Below are 13,697 nucleotides of genomic sequence, written 5' to 3'. Positions count from 1 at the left end.
TTTTAACAGCTGCTTTGTTGCGTTCCATTTTTATTCGTTTCACAGCGCAACGCCGAGAGAATAAAATACAATACTGTGCCAGTGTGACCGAAATATACAAAAGACGTAATGCTAAAAAAGGTTTTGTAGCTTATTAAACAGTGTTTACCTGAGCTCGCCGTACGGCATTCGGAGCATTTAATTAAATAAACTCGTGGCCGCGGTTAAAACCTAACACAAATATGGCAGATGATACTAATGAGGATAGCTGGTTGTACGGGACATCAAATCCAGACTCAACGACCACTGAACTATCGAACGGCAGCGATGCACTAGCGGCGGAGCACGAGGCACTTGCTGCAGTTACCGGAGAGAAGCCTGGAGCTGGTTGCCCATTGCCCGCCTTTCCCAAAGAGGAGTTGCTCGAATATGCCGACTTCGAGGATCCCGCCAAGGAAATGGAAGAAGATGAAGAAGCACTGCCGGACATAACGGACAGTGCGCGAGTAGCACTGGGCATAGAAGCTAGCGGCAGCAGTTTGGATGATGCTGGCTCGCAGGGGGAAGATGCCGATATGGCGGATTTAACGGTTGGTGCACCTGCTGCGGTATCGCGGAAAGAGCGAAATGGCTCTGGATCCGATGATGATGACGATGACGATTCTGATGATGATATCAATGTGGTTATTGGCGACATCAAGTCGGCACCCAGCACCTACAATATCAAACAACGACCCAATTTATTGGCAGGCGCTACAGCGGCTGATAAAGCGAAGCCAACGGCGCAGGCCGGCAAATTTAGCATCGAAGACTTCGAGGGCGCTGGAACCATTAACGGCGTTGCCGTGCACGAGTTTAGCATTGACTCGCTGGAGGAGAAGCCCTGGCGTAAGCCTGGCGCTGATATTACCGATTACTTTAACTATGGCTTCAACGAAGAAACGTGGCGTGCGTATTGTGAGCGTCAGAAACGGTTTCGAGTGGCCGAGAGCGGCGTGGGGTTGGCCAGTCTTACCCAAAATGTGAATCAGAGTGCCACGTCAATGGGCATGCCAGATGGTGGCAGCACGGGCAACATAGGCGTTCCCATGGGCATGGGCGCTCCCATGCATCATCACCAGCCAATGGTGGTGCTGGGCGACGGACCCATGCAAATGCCGCCGCCGGGCATTCCGCCCATGATGCAGCATCAGCCGCGGCCTGGCATGGGCATGATGGCACGACCGCCGCGTCCCATATCCACCACAGGGGGCGTAAAGGAGAATGCGATACAAGTAATGACGGCGGAGTGTCGTGAGTATTCGCGTGGCGGTCTGGGACCTATGGCACCCAATTTCCCACCTCCGGGTGCTGCCGATGAGCCCTTCTTCCATGAACCGGAACCGTTCGACTATGGCTACGAGCCCACTCAGGAATCACAGTGGGGCAATGATAATGCCGGCTGGGTGCCCACTGGCATTAAGGAGCTTACGCCTGGCCCCGCACACCACCCATCTCAGCAGCAACAGCCGCCGCCACAAATAGGCGGACCACCGGGTATGCCGCCTCAAATGAATGTACCACCACCCCAAATGAGCGGACCACCACCACAGCTGCGGGGACAGCATGCGCCGCCCGGCATGATGCCACCCAACATGCGGATGCCTCACAACATGGGTAAGCACTGCACTGTCTTCCGCATCAACTTAATGCAAATACGGCATAATTCAACATTTTTGCAACGCAGGTATGGGCCCGCCGCCTGGTATATTGCGCATGCCTCCCAACCTGAGTAAGTGGTCCGTACAATACCTACGCCATATGTCGTTTTAACATTGTACCTTTTACTTACAGATATGGGACCCCAGCAGAGGATGCCCATGGGCGGCAATAGCGGGAACGGCAGCACCTCCAATATGCCCTCGTCTTCTTCATCAGATCGCAGAGCAGATGGCTACGATGATGACCGTGAAAGGCGGCGACGTGAAAAGGACAAGCAGCTAAAGAAGGAACAGGTAAGTTTCGATTATTTGACTAACTATTAGAAATAAAATACTGCAAAGTCGCACTAGAGCTGTTTAATTTCTTTTCCATACTCTATATTTGTTAGGTATTTGTATTTTTTATTACATTTTATAATTTAGAATTAATCAATTTTGTTTAATATTTTTAGCTACGCAAAGATTTTCTGGACATGTTGCGTGAGCGGCACGATATTGAGCGTCATACGCGCTGGTATGATATTAAGAAAAAATTCGAAGCGGATCCACGTTATCGGGCATTGGATTCAGCTTATCGTGAGGAGTACTTTGAGGATTATCTGCACCTACTCAAGGAGGAGAAGCGTAAGGAGCGTGATCATAAGGAGCGCGATAGGGAGCGAAGCAATCGTGAAAAGGAGCGCTCGCGTGATAAGGACAAAGACAAGGAAAAGGAAAAGGAGAAGGAAAAGGACAAAGAGAAGGACAAGGATAAAGATAAGGATAAGGACAAAGAGAAAGAAAGCTCGAGACGTGAGGGACGGTCGCGATCACGCGACAAGTCCAGTCGTCGGAAATCCAAATCGCGCGAAAAGGATCGCAGCGAGCGTAGCAGCAAACAAAGCAGCGCCACAACTTCGTCCGGTTCGTCCAGTCGAAACGAGAAGAAGAAATCACATCGTAAGGAAAAAGAAGAGGAGGAATAGCATTTATTTAGGTATTATATGGAAGACGAGCAGGCCGCTCTTTAAGCTGCTACAAACTAAAACACACACACAAACACAAACACAACCACAAACAAATTCAAAGCATACCGAAAAAAACACTTCCAATAATAAACACCTACAACTTAAGCAAAATGTGAAACTGTAGTCAATTTAGTATACACTTTCAGCATTGTTCGTTCATATACAGCATTCATTTGGAGAACCTTTTTAGATAGGTTGAAGGCTAACAGTTAGTAGAGGATATAGGTACAAGCAATATGATGTCTATATAGTGTCAAATAACGCTGTTCTTAGGCTAAGGCACTACAACTGTAGACTAGCCTGGGATTTCGCTATCTTAGTCACGCAACTTATCTATTGAGGATTTCAGATGACAAATTTTCTTATTTATTTAATCAAAAAGTTAAATCATTTTTTGCAATTTTGTTTGCCATTTTGGTTGAAGGTTCCTTGCTCTATGGCTGATAATTGTAAAATGAATATAAACTTTTCTGTAATTCTCGTAGTTACTTCATAAATATTTACCAGCAGTAATATCTTCAGCATTAATATGCATTAGGGAATATAAATATGAGAAATGTTATGCGTGTCACCAGCCTAGTTAAATATTTCTGAATGAGTAGAAATTTAGAACAAAATTGAAAAATAATTATTTAGGGTCTTTTACATAACATAGAAATGAGTTTGATTTTAATCATGCTTCATATTGGGATACCCATAAATATAATTAAACAATATCGTTCCATTTATTAATATATATTTTTATTTTCCATTTTACCATTTATAAATAGTTATGGTAAGTATTTAAGTAATAACAATAACAAAAACACACAGCCGCAGAATTATCCGCTTAATTAAAACACAATAAACGTTTTGATGTCAATAAAAGAGAAAAAGAGAAAAATCAAATTAAATCAGCTGAGTAATGAATGCCGTTTGTTAAGCTTTGACATAATTGACAATGGGCTTTTATTAATATGAAATGAAATAAATTAAAAAGTCGCGAGATTACCAATAAACCGAAATGGATCAATAAAATTCGATTAGTTTATTTATTTGATCTTAGAGCTAAGTCTATATGACTTATAAAAGTTGCTGCAATAGTGGGCTTGACTTCAAGTTGAATTATATTCTGGTAGAATTAGCTATGGACTTACGTTAAACAACTGATATTTTTACTTTTATTTATTAGCTTCTTTTGTTAAATATAGATATTTATTTATGTTAGTTAATACTTGACACATAGGATGAGTAGTTTACAATCCGACTAGTCTAACATATATAGCTGCTACAAATGTCTTATACAAATAATAAGATCAACTATTGGATCATTAAATATTTTGCGTACTCTAGGTACATCATTTCTTCGATACCCTTGTAGATATTTTAATTTTAAGGCTCCAAAATTGAAGATTTTTAGAATTCATTTCATAGGTCCATTTGATAATTTTTAAGAGTTTTATGTTTGTATTTTGAAAACATTTTTTATCAAATTTGTTATTTCAAAGTTTCACGATAGTTCCATTTACATTGGATTGGTATTTCGTATATATAGAACCGCATGAGTACGGATCGCTTTTTGTATGTGAAACTACCAGAAAAACAATTGAATTTTCCATAAAATACAACTACAAGGGTATTGAAGTTTTCTTCATTTTTTCCTTAATTTTTGTCTTAGTTCTTTTTGTCAATTTCTTTTTTATTATAAAATTAATAACGATTGTCTTTAGAAAACTAAATTCACATATAGTTATAATACTTATTTGATATTTTGTTTGGTTATCAAAAACATTCTTAAGTGTCTAAACAGTATTAGCGGTATTTACATAGTAGAATATGTGTATCTATATGTATATGAAAGGAACTTTGTTTAAAATTGAAAACAAGATGGATGACAGAATCAGCCCAACAATTTAGTTCAGATATAGTTTTTAGATTACGCTCATTAAGGTGTGTTCAGTTCTGAAAGTTTCATGCAGTTAATTGTAATTTTGATTAGACTTTTATAAAATTGATTAACACTTAATGGGCCTCATCCCAGTTCCCTATACTTACTAACCACATATGGGGACAGAGAAGGTTACTTTAAGTTATATTAAGAACTCTTCTAATCTTGTTGTTGACATTAATTATTCCAATTGAAATTCATTGAAAGTCGAATATCAATTTTGATGAAATCATATTTAAGGAGCCTACTTTCTACTTTTAGTCCTGTGTGCGAACCGTTTGAAGATAAAGCTAGATGGGAGTATGTTGTATTTCGAACGTTAATTGGCTAAGATTGACCTTGACTAGTGTGAGAAGCCGGTTCGAATATATATTTATTCGATCGATGGACATTACTAATCATCGACTAAGTTGTACTTTCATTTCGCACCTGGAACCAAGTTTGCATGCTTTGAGGTACTTTACTTTGCACATCACAACACTGAAAATTCTCGGTAATTCTCTTACTTGAAGACGACCTCAGATCTAAAGCTTTATAAATGACTTGGGCGCTGTGGCCTAAACCGTGTCCTATCTGCTAAGCAGCTGCTCCACGTTGAGGACTATCTCGGGGCTGGGCATGTTGCTTTCCTGTGTCGGATTGGGGCTGTCGCTGCTCTCGCTTCTGATGTTGCTGCTGTTGTTGTTGTTATTTTTGTTAGACCGACTATGCGCATCAAGGCCATTGAGCGTGCGCGACGGTGCCGGCGAGGTTGGTGCCGAGAGCAACGGTGGGCTGAGCGGTGCACCGGAGGCGGGCATAGTTGTCACCGGAGGCGATTGAGCCTCCAGCGTGGAGGGCGGACTTCGATTCAGATTGCTATCCAGACTGCTGTGATGCTGCGAGGAGGCCGGCGAGAGCGGAATCTCTTCGATCTTCTCCAAGTCCTGCGCTATGGATGTTGAGTTTTGTTTGTGCGCTCGTGTCAAGGTGCCTTTCGGACTGCGCGAAGTGTCGTGCAGCATTGGTATATCGAGCATGGAGTTCTTGCTGGCATTCATTAAGGCAGCATAGTTGCTGGCCTGCAGCGAGTGCTGGTGCTGCTGCTCCACTTTGGTCTGCTGATCGTCGCGGTCCAGACTGAACTGACGACGCAGCAGTCGGCTGGAGCCTGGCTTGCTATCGAACTTTGAGGTGCTGCCGCTAACGGAACAGCCGCCACTGCCAGGTCCATTATTTCCAGCGACGTTGGACCCACTCGAATTTCCATACAGGTATTTGCCATCATAGAACTGGGTCAGGTTGCTCTCGCTGGGACTGAGACACTTGTAGTGATTGTACGGTGAGCTAAGATCCATCATTTCCTCAATCTTCTTATATAAGCGCGAGCTAGAGCCGCCCGTGGAGCTAGGCAAGCGATTGAAGCTATTGGGATTCAGCAGACTATCCGGCGTCAGCTCCGATAGCTTGCGCGATTGTGGACTTGTGCTGCTGGGCGTCTTCGTAGGAAACTCCGGACATAGCGTTGTATTGGGGCTAATGGTGTTGGTTGAGTTCGAGTCCAGCGAATAGGAGTTGGGCAATATACTGGAGCCCATGTCCGTGTTAGCAGGTGGCGTTATCTCCACCTTAACCTCAACTGTTTCACCAGCCAGCGAAGAGCTTTGAGACGATGACGGATTTGTGCTGGTTCGCGACTTGTTCGCCTGCGCCTTCAGCGTAATCGAGTTGCGTATTAGTGATTCATCCAATCTGTGGTCACAATTCATGATTAATGTTATGGGCAGAATATGGAAGAAAATCGTCCACCTACCCATGCGACTCCCTGAGGTAAAGCGTGTAATCATTGAGATAAAAGAAAATTTTGTAGTAGAATTTTTAGCATACTTAAAAAACATATTTGCATAGCTCAAATATTATCAGTATATAATATTTCTAAAGCTTTTAAAGCTTGTTATATGCAAATTAAATGAGGTAACAGAAATCATGTTAGCAATAACTTGATCTCCATGAATATAACAATTTTCTTGCGATCTATACTCATGCTCAGGTAATCCTCGATTGATTAATATGCATTTGATTCCCTTGATTGATTGAGTGATTTATCATACACCATTATTAATTGACTTACCCAATGGGTGGTGGGACCGGCAAGGGCTTCTCAAAGCCTTTCTTGCCCAGCAGCCAAAACGTGTTCATCATGCCTTTGCCCTTGATATCAATGAGACCTCGAGGCTCTATCGAATAGCCACCACGTGCCTCTAAGCGATCGCGAGTCTCTTGCGACATGTGAATGCGCCAAGAGGACCCTGTATGCGGCAGATGGGAGCAATATGAGGCATATGGTCTAGTAAGATGTCAAGTGTGCTTCGTATTACCTGTTGATTCCATTCTGGAGGCTGTATTGACCGTATCGCCAAATAGACAATAGCGCGGCATCGTTAGACCCACAACGCCCGCGCAGCATGGACCCGTGTGCAGGCCGATGCGTAGCTGGAGCGGCACACCTGGCAGATGCTTGACATTGAAGCGTCCGCTCTGGTGGAGCAGATCGAGTGCCATGGTGGCTATCTGCTCGGCATGATCGGGTATTTTAACCGGCAGTCCACTGACGACCATATAAGCATCTCCAATGGTCTCCACCTGACAACGAAGGTTGGAATGATATTGCAAGCAGGATTGAACCTCATGATGCAACTTACCTTGTAGACATTGTAAGCATTGATGGTGGCATCGAATATTGTGTAGAGATCATTGAGAAGGTCCACCACCTGCACTGGACTGCAGTGAGCCGCGATTGTTGTGAAGCCGACAATGTCGCTGAAATAAATTGTGACATCCGAGAACTCCTCTGGATCGACCGCCAGGCCCATTTTGAGTTTCTCAGCAACAGAGCTAAAAAGAGGAAGACAACATTTGACATTCTAGACCAGATTCATGCGTCGTTGTGGCACTGATACCTTGGCAACATGCGATTCAGCAACTGCTCAGTTTTCTTTCTTTCAATGTCCAACTGCTCGGTGCGCTCGCGTATTAATTCCTCCAGATTGTTCGAGTATTTTTCCAGCATTTGAAACATTGTGTCCACAAAATTTACTTTCCGGCCGTGATTGAGCATTTTGAAGCGCTCGTAAACGCTGCAGTTAAAAAACAGTTTAAGTATCATATTTCCAGCTATATCTGAAACATGTTCTTATCAAGGATATATCTGATCTTCTCGTAATGTATCAAAGTAATAATTTTGCAACTAATACTAATTTTCATAAGAAATATAGACATTTTGCAACACTTCTCTTCCCGAGGCATATGGATGACTATTTCTAGAATCTAAGAATTAAAATCAACAAGAAAAACTTATACAACTCCATTCTGCAACTACAGATACTGCAGGCTAAGTTAGTACAGAGTATAATACTTTAAGCTAACAGATTAGAAATCTTCCTTCAATCAGAACATTATGAAGAACAGTCTACTGCCATTGCCTCTGAGCTTAGTTGAAATCTCACTTACGAATTAAAGTCGGGTCTCATGTCTGGCTGTTCGGCCCAGCACTGTCGCATTATGTTGATGGCCTCTGGTGGTGCAGCTCCCTTGGAGACCGACGGTCTGATTAGGGGTGGTGGCTTTTTAAGCTTGGCTATAATTTCATCTGGCGAGAGTGAGAGCATGCAGTAGGGCTCGCCCCGCACCACCACCTCCTGCATGATGATGCCGAAGGAGTAGACGTCGCCCAACTGTGTGCCCATCTGCACGCGTCCATGCTGATGATGGTGATGGTGATGTTGCTGCTGCTCTTGCGTTTTCATAGTGCGCAGCAATTCTGGCGCTGTCCACAGCAGCTCCTTGTTGTTGCGTGGCAACTGCGACAGGCCCTGCGTTTCGTAAAAGGAATTCAGACCATAGTCTGTGATCTTGAGAACCCATCTGGCATCCACCACACAATTTCTGGAGGTCAGTGCGCCATGGATGCGCAGCGGCGAGGCATGTAGGTAGCGCATGCCCCGCACCAGATCAGTCAACAGACTGAGGCGGAAGGACCAGTCCAGTTTAATCTCATCCATGATGAGCACATCTTGCAGCGAGCCGCGTGAACAATAGTCGAAGACCATTGCCGTGCGACTCGGATCCGACAGCCAGCCAATTAGGGGATTTATATTCTCGTGCCGCAGCCCATGCGCCATGACTAGCAGGTCCATGGCCTTCGATCGCAGCTCTGCTGAGCCATTCAAGTGTATCTCCTTGAGCTGCACCAGATCGCCGTTGTAGCGTGCGCGCATGTCCAGATGCGCGGGCTTATGACGAGCCAGGCTGCCCGATGCCGAGGAGCCAGTCTTGCCGTTAACCGTTGCCGTTGTGGTAGTCCCACCAGCTCCAGCTATGCCGCCACTGTTGCCCGCTGCAGCCGTGCCGGGAATTACAAAACCCAGATTCTTCAGCGAGCCAATCGAGCCCTTAAGCAAATCTGGCTTGTCCACCTCGGGGCCGCCGAATTCCTGCAGCTGCTGTAGCCAGCAGCAGAGCATGGCCTCAATGCCCTCATCCACCTGCAAAGTGAAAATTATATTTAGATAATCAATTTAGATTTTAGATTCAGTTAACTTACGCGACGTGAGTCCACAGGGAAAACAAAGTCACTGGCCGAGAGCACAATCTTGTTGGGTCCCTTCGACAGTCTTTTCCGCAGAAAGTAGTTTCTAGGCATTGGAATAAGTTATGAAAATAATAAATTTATATATATATATATATATATATATATATATATATATATATATAAATAAAATATATATATATAAAATATATATAATGATCATACATAGATCAGTCAAATCAGCGGAAACTCTTTATTTTCGTGTGCTCGAATGTCACATACTCCATAACCCATAGCAAGTTGATACGGTAAACTGGCTAATTCTTAGCGATATATCTGGCAGAAGGCGTATGATCGTATCATATATGTATATATATATTGTTATCTAATGAACTGTATTTGTTTTTCCTATTTATATTTTATTTATTTGCATTGTTATCCAATCAGATTATTTAGTTTTCCTCATCATTAACTTCTGTTTTGTTCTGCCACAAAGTGACCTGCAGCAATTTCACGCAACTGCAACAAAAGCTTGCCACAACTTCAGAATTAGCTCAATTAACTGTAGCATGAAATGTAGCAAATTCATTGTTGGCTGCTGGTTTTACCTCATTTATATATCCTGTATATTAGTTAATATTGGGTGTACTATGTTAGTCAAAGTTGCTAGCTAAGACAGACGAATCAGGAAATGATAGAGTTTTATATATACAAAATAAAATATATACTATATTTGCTATATTAATACGAAGAATAATTTGGATTATATAGTCGAAAACATTTTGAACTTGTCGATGATCAGCCCGTAAACATAATTCACAAAATATCTCCACAGAAAGGGACCAAGGGAATGAAAAGTATAATCCATTTAGAGATATATACATATATAAAATAAATATCATATGTCTTTTGGCTCTGTCTATTACTAGGGTATACCTAACCTAGTACTGCTGAGTATTACGCGCTTACTTGCAATTTTTTTACTTTTATCCTATTTGAAATGTGTATTTATTAGCTTAGTCAGCTGTTGGCCGTTGGCTGTTGGCCGTTGTCCGTTGTCCGTTGGCTCCTGCGGTTACGTAAATGCTTACGTATAACAGTTAGTTGACAATACAATGGAACACACGCCTGGCCGAGGGGACACAGCGCGCACCCACTGTTGCAAAATTGCAAATTCATGGAACAATTGTTAAGCCAGAAGTTGGCCAAGTTGTGTAAGGTTAAGTGTATTATGCGCATTAAGAGGCATTAACTGAACCTAGTCGAAAGTCTTTGGGCACACGTGTAACGGCTGTTAAGTAGCCAACCCCAAAGCCATTAAAGTTTTTCTATTTACGGTACAGCTTACGGCTTAACCACAGAAAACTTTTACCTGTGCGTTAACCAGGTTGATAATCAGCCGGATCGTTCAGCATAAAAACAGTTTGCGCGTGTGCATCATTTTATATACCCTGTTTACTGATGCTGTGGGCTATTCACAGTCGAGTTATGGCAGAGAAATTAGTTGGGTGAATATATGCCAAACATAAGATCTAAGTTCTCTTTTGCATTGTAAACAACTTTCTAAGAATTTTGTTTTTTGAAGTCTTCAAAACTTGCTTTAAAGAACTGACAATAATAGAAATATTAAACTTTCATATTAATTAATGAAGTATTTTGAAAATAGTTACAAATCTGCTCTGAGTTTGACTTATATTCAAAATTGAATACCCCAAAGAAAACTTCATAAAGTAATCATAATAAGAAAGGTAAGCATGGTGTGCTCTATGAGCTGATAAATATTTCCCTTATTACTGCTTTTGCTTCGGCTGCACACAAACTCCAGGGTATCTCCTAGTCGTGCACATCCAACTAATTGTTCTTGTTGGTTCTGGCCGCTTTCTGTTTGCTGTCAGGCCGGTTTTATTTTGCACACGCTAATTAAAACTTCATGAGTTGCATTTCAAGTGGAGGCGCAAAAATTGGCTTGATTGTTGAGTTGTGGCTTTAATTTCGGACATGTAACTACATAGTTTTAAAGGCTCTGCCTCTCAACTAGAGTTTTTGCTGGCATAATTGATGCTCTCCCGGGAAGTATTGTTTAACCACACTCGACATATTTTTACCTGAATTTTATATATAAATCAATTTATTTGTGTGTCTGTGGTGTCTAAATGTCAACTTTAGTGTGCTACGCTTTGATGAATGTAATTAATTTAATGCTTGCTCTAATGGACGAGGCGAGTGTGCAGGTTATATATATATAAGTGTGTATGTGTGCTTCAGGTGCTATGCATTTGTGGCTAGTGAATTGATTTTCCGTAAATTATTTTCCGACCAAAGCAATTTTGATATTATTTTGGCTTATTCAAGCACACAGGTATTCGCATTCCTCAAATTCCGGGAATGTTTTTGTGTGATAAGTAATTAATGTATTAATTTGGCCAATAGAAGACCATTTTGAAGTGTTTGGCATGCCAGTGACATTCCTAACAAGAAATCAGTTTCTATTAGCCTTAATTGAAATGAAATGCGAAGAAAATTTAAAATTAATTTATTCATTCGGCGCATGCCTAAAATACGACGTTGCTCCGTGGATGCGGCTCACTTAATAAAATTAAAAGCTATCTAATTATGCGCTATGCAAAAACAAAACTAACATTTTACAAAACCCGAAAGCTTCAATGCAATAGCATCAGGCAATTAACAATTTTAAATGGGGGGTGGGGGTAGGGCGCGTAGCAGGGAAAAATCGTAATGATGAAAATTAAAATGGAAATTGCCACGCGCAAAATATTTTGCGCCCTACTCAATGGCGTGGGCGAAGCTTTCATATCCGAAAGGGCCCCGTAAGGTGCCCTAATTGATTATGCCAATCTTCTGTGGTGCGCCCGGCGTATTAAAACGTGGAAGCCAATAGAATAAAATAATATAAAGTATTATTAAAGGAAGCTAAAACAGTGGAAACTACGTTTAGTATGAGTTCTTTTCTACTTTTTATTTAAAACTAAATTTAAATCTTAAATCGTGGAAATTATGTTTTTATCTGATAAGGCATTGGTATTGAAATTTATTTGCTAGGAATTTAAATGAAACATAAACTATATTTTAAGGCTAAAAATGATTTAAAATTTATGAACTGACTAAAAATATAATGAAGTGAATAATTTGCTTAATTTGTAATAAATCAAACCTCACTTGCATTAGAAATTTGTAATTATAAAGAGAATTGTTGCAACAGTTAAAAGTTTTTGTTTATTTCTTATTTTAGAAAAGGGTTTTGGGAGGGCAAAAGCAGATCTTTTAGATATCCTAAAATTATTAGTTAGTAATTTCATTTTCAAAAACTTTCGGTGAACATATTTTTATTCTTAACTACCAAAATTAATATTTGTAAAAAAAGAATATTGTTAAAATAACATTTTAAACATTTCATTTAAGAAAAAAATTGAGTCAATCAATCGACATTTGTTGCATTCCCCGCCGAAGGTACTATTTTCTGTTTTAGCATTAGTTAAAGAAGTGGGTAGTTTACTTACCTCACGGCTATGCCAGCAGCGACGCTGGCTGCCACAATGATGATCAGCAGGCCTATGCATATTGCCGCAATTGTCCAACAGATGGCGCCACAATGCCACATCTGAGCATTGCTGACCAAGAGCCATTCATCGTAACCCGGTTGAATGGAGTGCGTTATGTAACTGCCCGAGTGTCCCAGCGCCTTGTCACCCTCCAATATGAGCAGTGGACGCCATTTGTATGTGGCAAGTGCAGCATCCACAACAATGTCCAGAACTATGAAATCGTACTTGGGCTTGGCTGGCGTGGCATTGTCAGTCGTAATGTGCGACAGCAATAGATCGTAGAGCGAGAACAGATTCATAAAGGGACGCAGCCTGTTGAAACTGGCATTTTGATGAGCCAATGCGTCCATCGTCGCCTCCTCATCGTTCAGCAAAAGGTCAGAGGCTGGTGTACGAAAATTATGCACCATCGCCATGCCAATACCGGCCGCATTCAAAAAGTGTCGATGCTTATCGCTTAGCAGAGTCAGCACCAACAGATTGCTGGTCACCAGCCCGGACACAGGCAGCTTGGGCATGCTGCTACTATTCCCATTCTCAAGTCCACTGGTGCTGACACTGTCATTGATGTCAATGTTGTTGTTGTTGCTGTTGGTGTTGCTGTTGCCATTACCATTACCATTGCCATTGCCATTGCCATTGCGAGTAGCCGCATTGATGCGTGCCAAATATTTGTAGAGTCGATGCTCGACATTCAATGAGCTAGCTACCATATCGATGAGCAATACTTTTGTGTGCTGGTCTCGGTCTGCCCATTTGCCACTTTGAAGCCAGCGTAGTGTGCTGTCATCGTTCAGAGGGGCCGTAATAATAATTGCTAAATTCACGCATATAATGTGTGGTCAAAGAGAAGGACAAATGGGGGAGGGAGAGGAGGAGGAGTTGTAAATGCAGATTTTCGTTCTCGATCTGTTCAACGGGCCATTTTAATTGGCATTGGCATCAGCCACCTAC

General features: G+C 41.8%; 2 protein-coding genes across 2 annotated transcripts; one reads left to right on the top strand and one right to left on the bottom strand.

Moving 5' to 3' along the window:
• Window positions 1-85: 85 nt before the first annotated feature.
• On the top strand, window positions 86-2,797 carry LOC111599563 (pre-mRNA 3'-end-processing factor FIP1). The gene is made up of 4 exons (XM_023315231.2): window positions 86-1,635; window positions 1,706-1,750; window positions 1,813-1,973; window positions 2,132-2,797. The coding sequence occupies exons 1-4, from the start codon at window positions 222-224 to the stop codon at window positions 2,642-2,644; spliced, it is 2,133 nt and encodes a 710-aa protein (XP_023170999.2). The 5' UTR covers window positions 86-221; the 3' UTR covers window positions 2,645-2,797.
• Window positions 2,798-4,580: 1,783 nt separating this feature from the next.
• Window positions 4,581-13,075, bottom strand: LOC111599556 (retinal guanylyl cyclase 2). Its single transcript, XM_023315223.2, has 9 exons — window positions 12,699-13,075; window positions 9,196-9,286; window positions 8,103-9,136; window positions 7,553-7,729; window positions 7,295-7,487; window positions 6,971-7,235; window positions 6,724-6,901; window positions 6,406-6,417; window positions 4,581-6,344 (listed from the first exon to the last, which is right to left on the bottom strand). Exons 1-9 carry the CDS (start codon window positions 13,040-13,042, stop codon window positions 5,183-5,185), a joined length of 3,456 nt encoding a protein of 1,151 aa, XP_023170991.2. The 5' UTR covers window positions 13,043-13,075; the 3' UTR covers window positions 4,581-5,182.
• Window positions 13,076-13,697: the final 622 nt, after the last annotated feature.

This window comes from Drosophila hydei, unplaced genomic scaffold (assembly GCF_003285905.1).
Source record: "Drosophila hydei strain 15085-1641.00,03,60 unplaced genomic scaffold, DhydRS2 tig00008121-arrow-pilon, whole genome shotgun sequence".
In the NCBI taxonomy this organism is placed as follows: Eukaryota; Metazoa; Arthropoda; class Insecta; order Diptera; family Drosophilidae; genus Drosophila; species Drosophila hydei.
Note: the sequence above shows the minus strand (reverse complement) of the source record. Positions and strands in the feature narration are given on the sequence as shown.

Bases quoted from the DNA above. Each gene is read 5' to 3' on its own strand.
- LOC111599563 (XM_023315231.2), top strand. From the start codon at position 222: ATGGCAGATGATACTAATGAGGATAGCTGGTTGTACGGGACATCAAAT. The intron at 1,751-1,812 runs GTAAGTGGTCCG...TTTTACTTACAG, and splicing joins GCGCATGCCTCCCAACCTGA to ATATGGGACCCCAGCAGAGG. The intron at 1,974-2,131 runs GTAAGTTTCGAT...TAATATTTTTAG, and splicing joins AGCAGCTAAAGAAGGAACAG to CTACGCAAAGATTTTCTGGA.
- LOC111599556 (XM_023315223.2), bottom strand. From the start codon at position 13,042: ATGAATCTGTTCTCGCTCTACGATCTATTGCTGTCGCACATTACGACT. The intron at 9,287-12,698 runs GTAAGTAAACTA...TCCAATGCCTAG, and splicing joins GCTGCTGGCATAGCCGTGAG to AAACTACTTTCTGCGGAAAA. The intron at 6,902-6,970 runs GTAATACGAAGC...TGCCGCATACAG, and splicing joins CTCCAGAATGGAATCAACAG to GGTCCTCTTGGCGCATTCAC.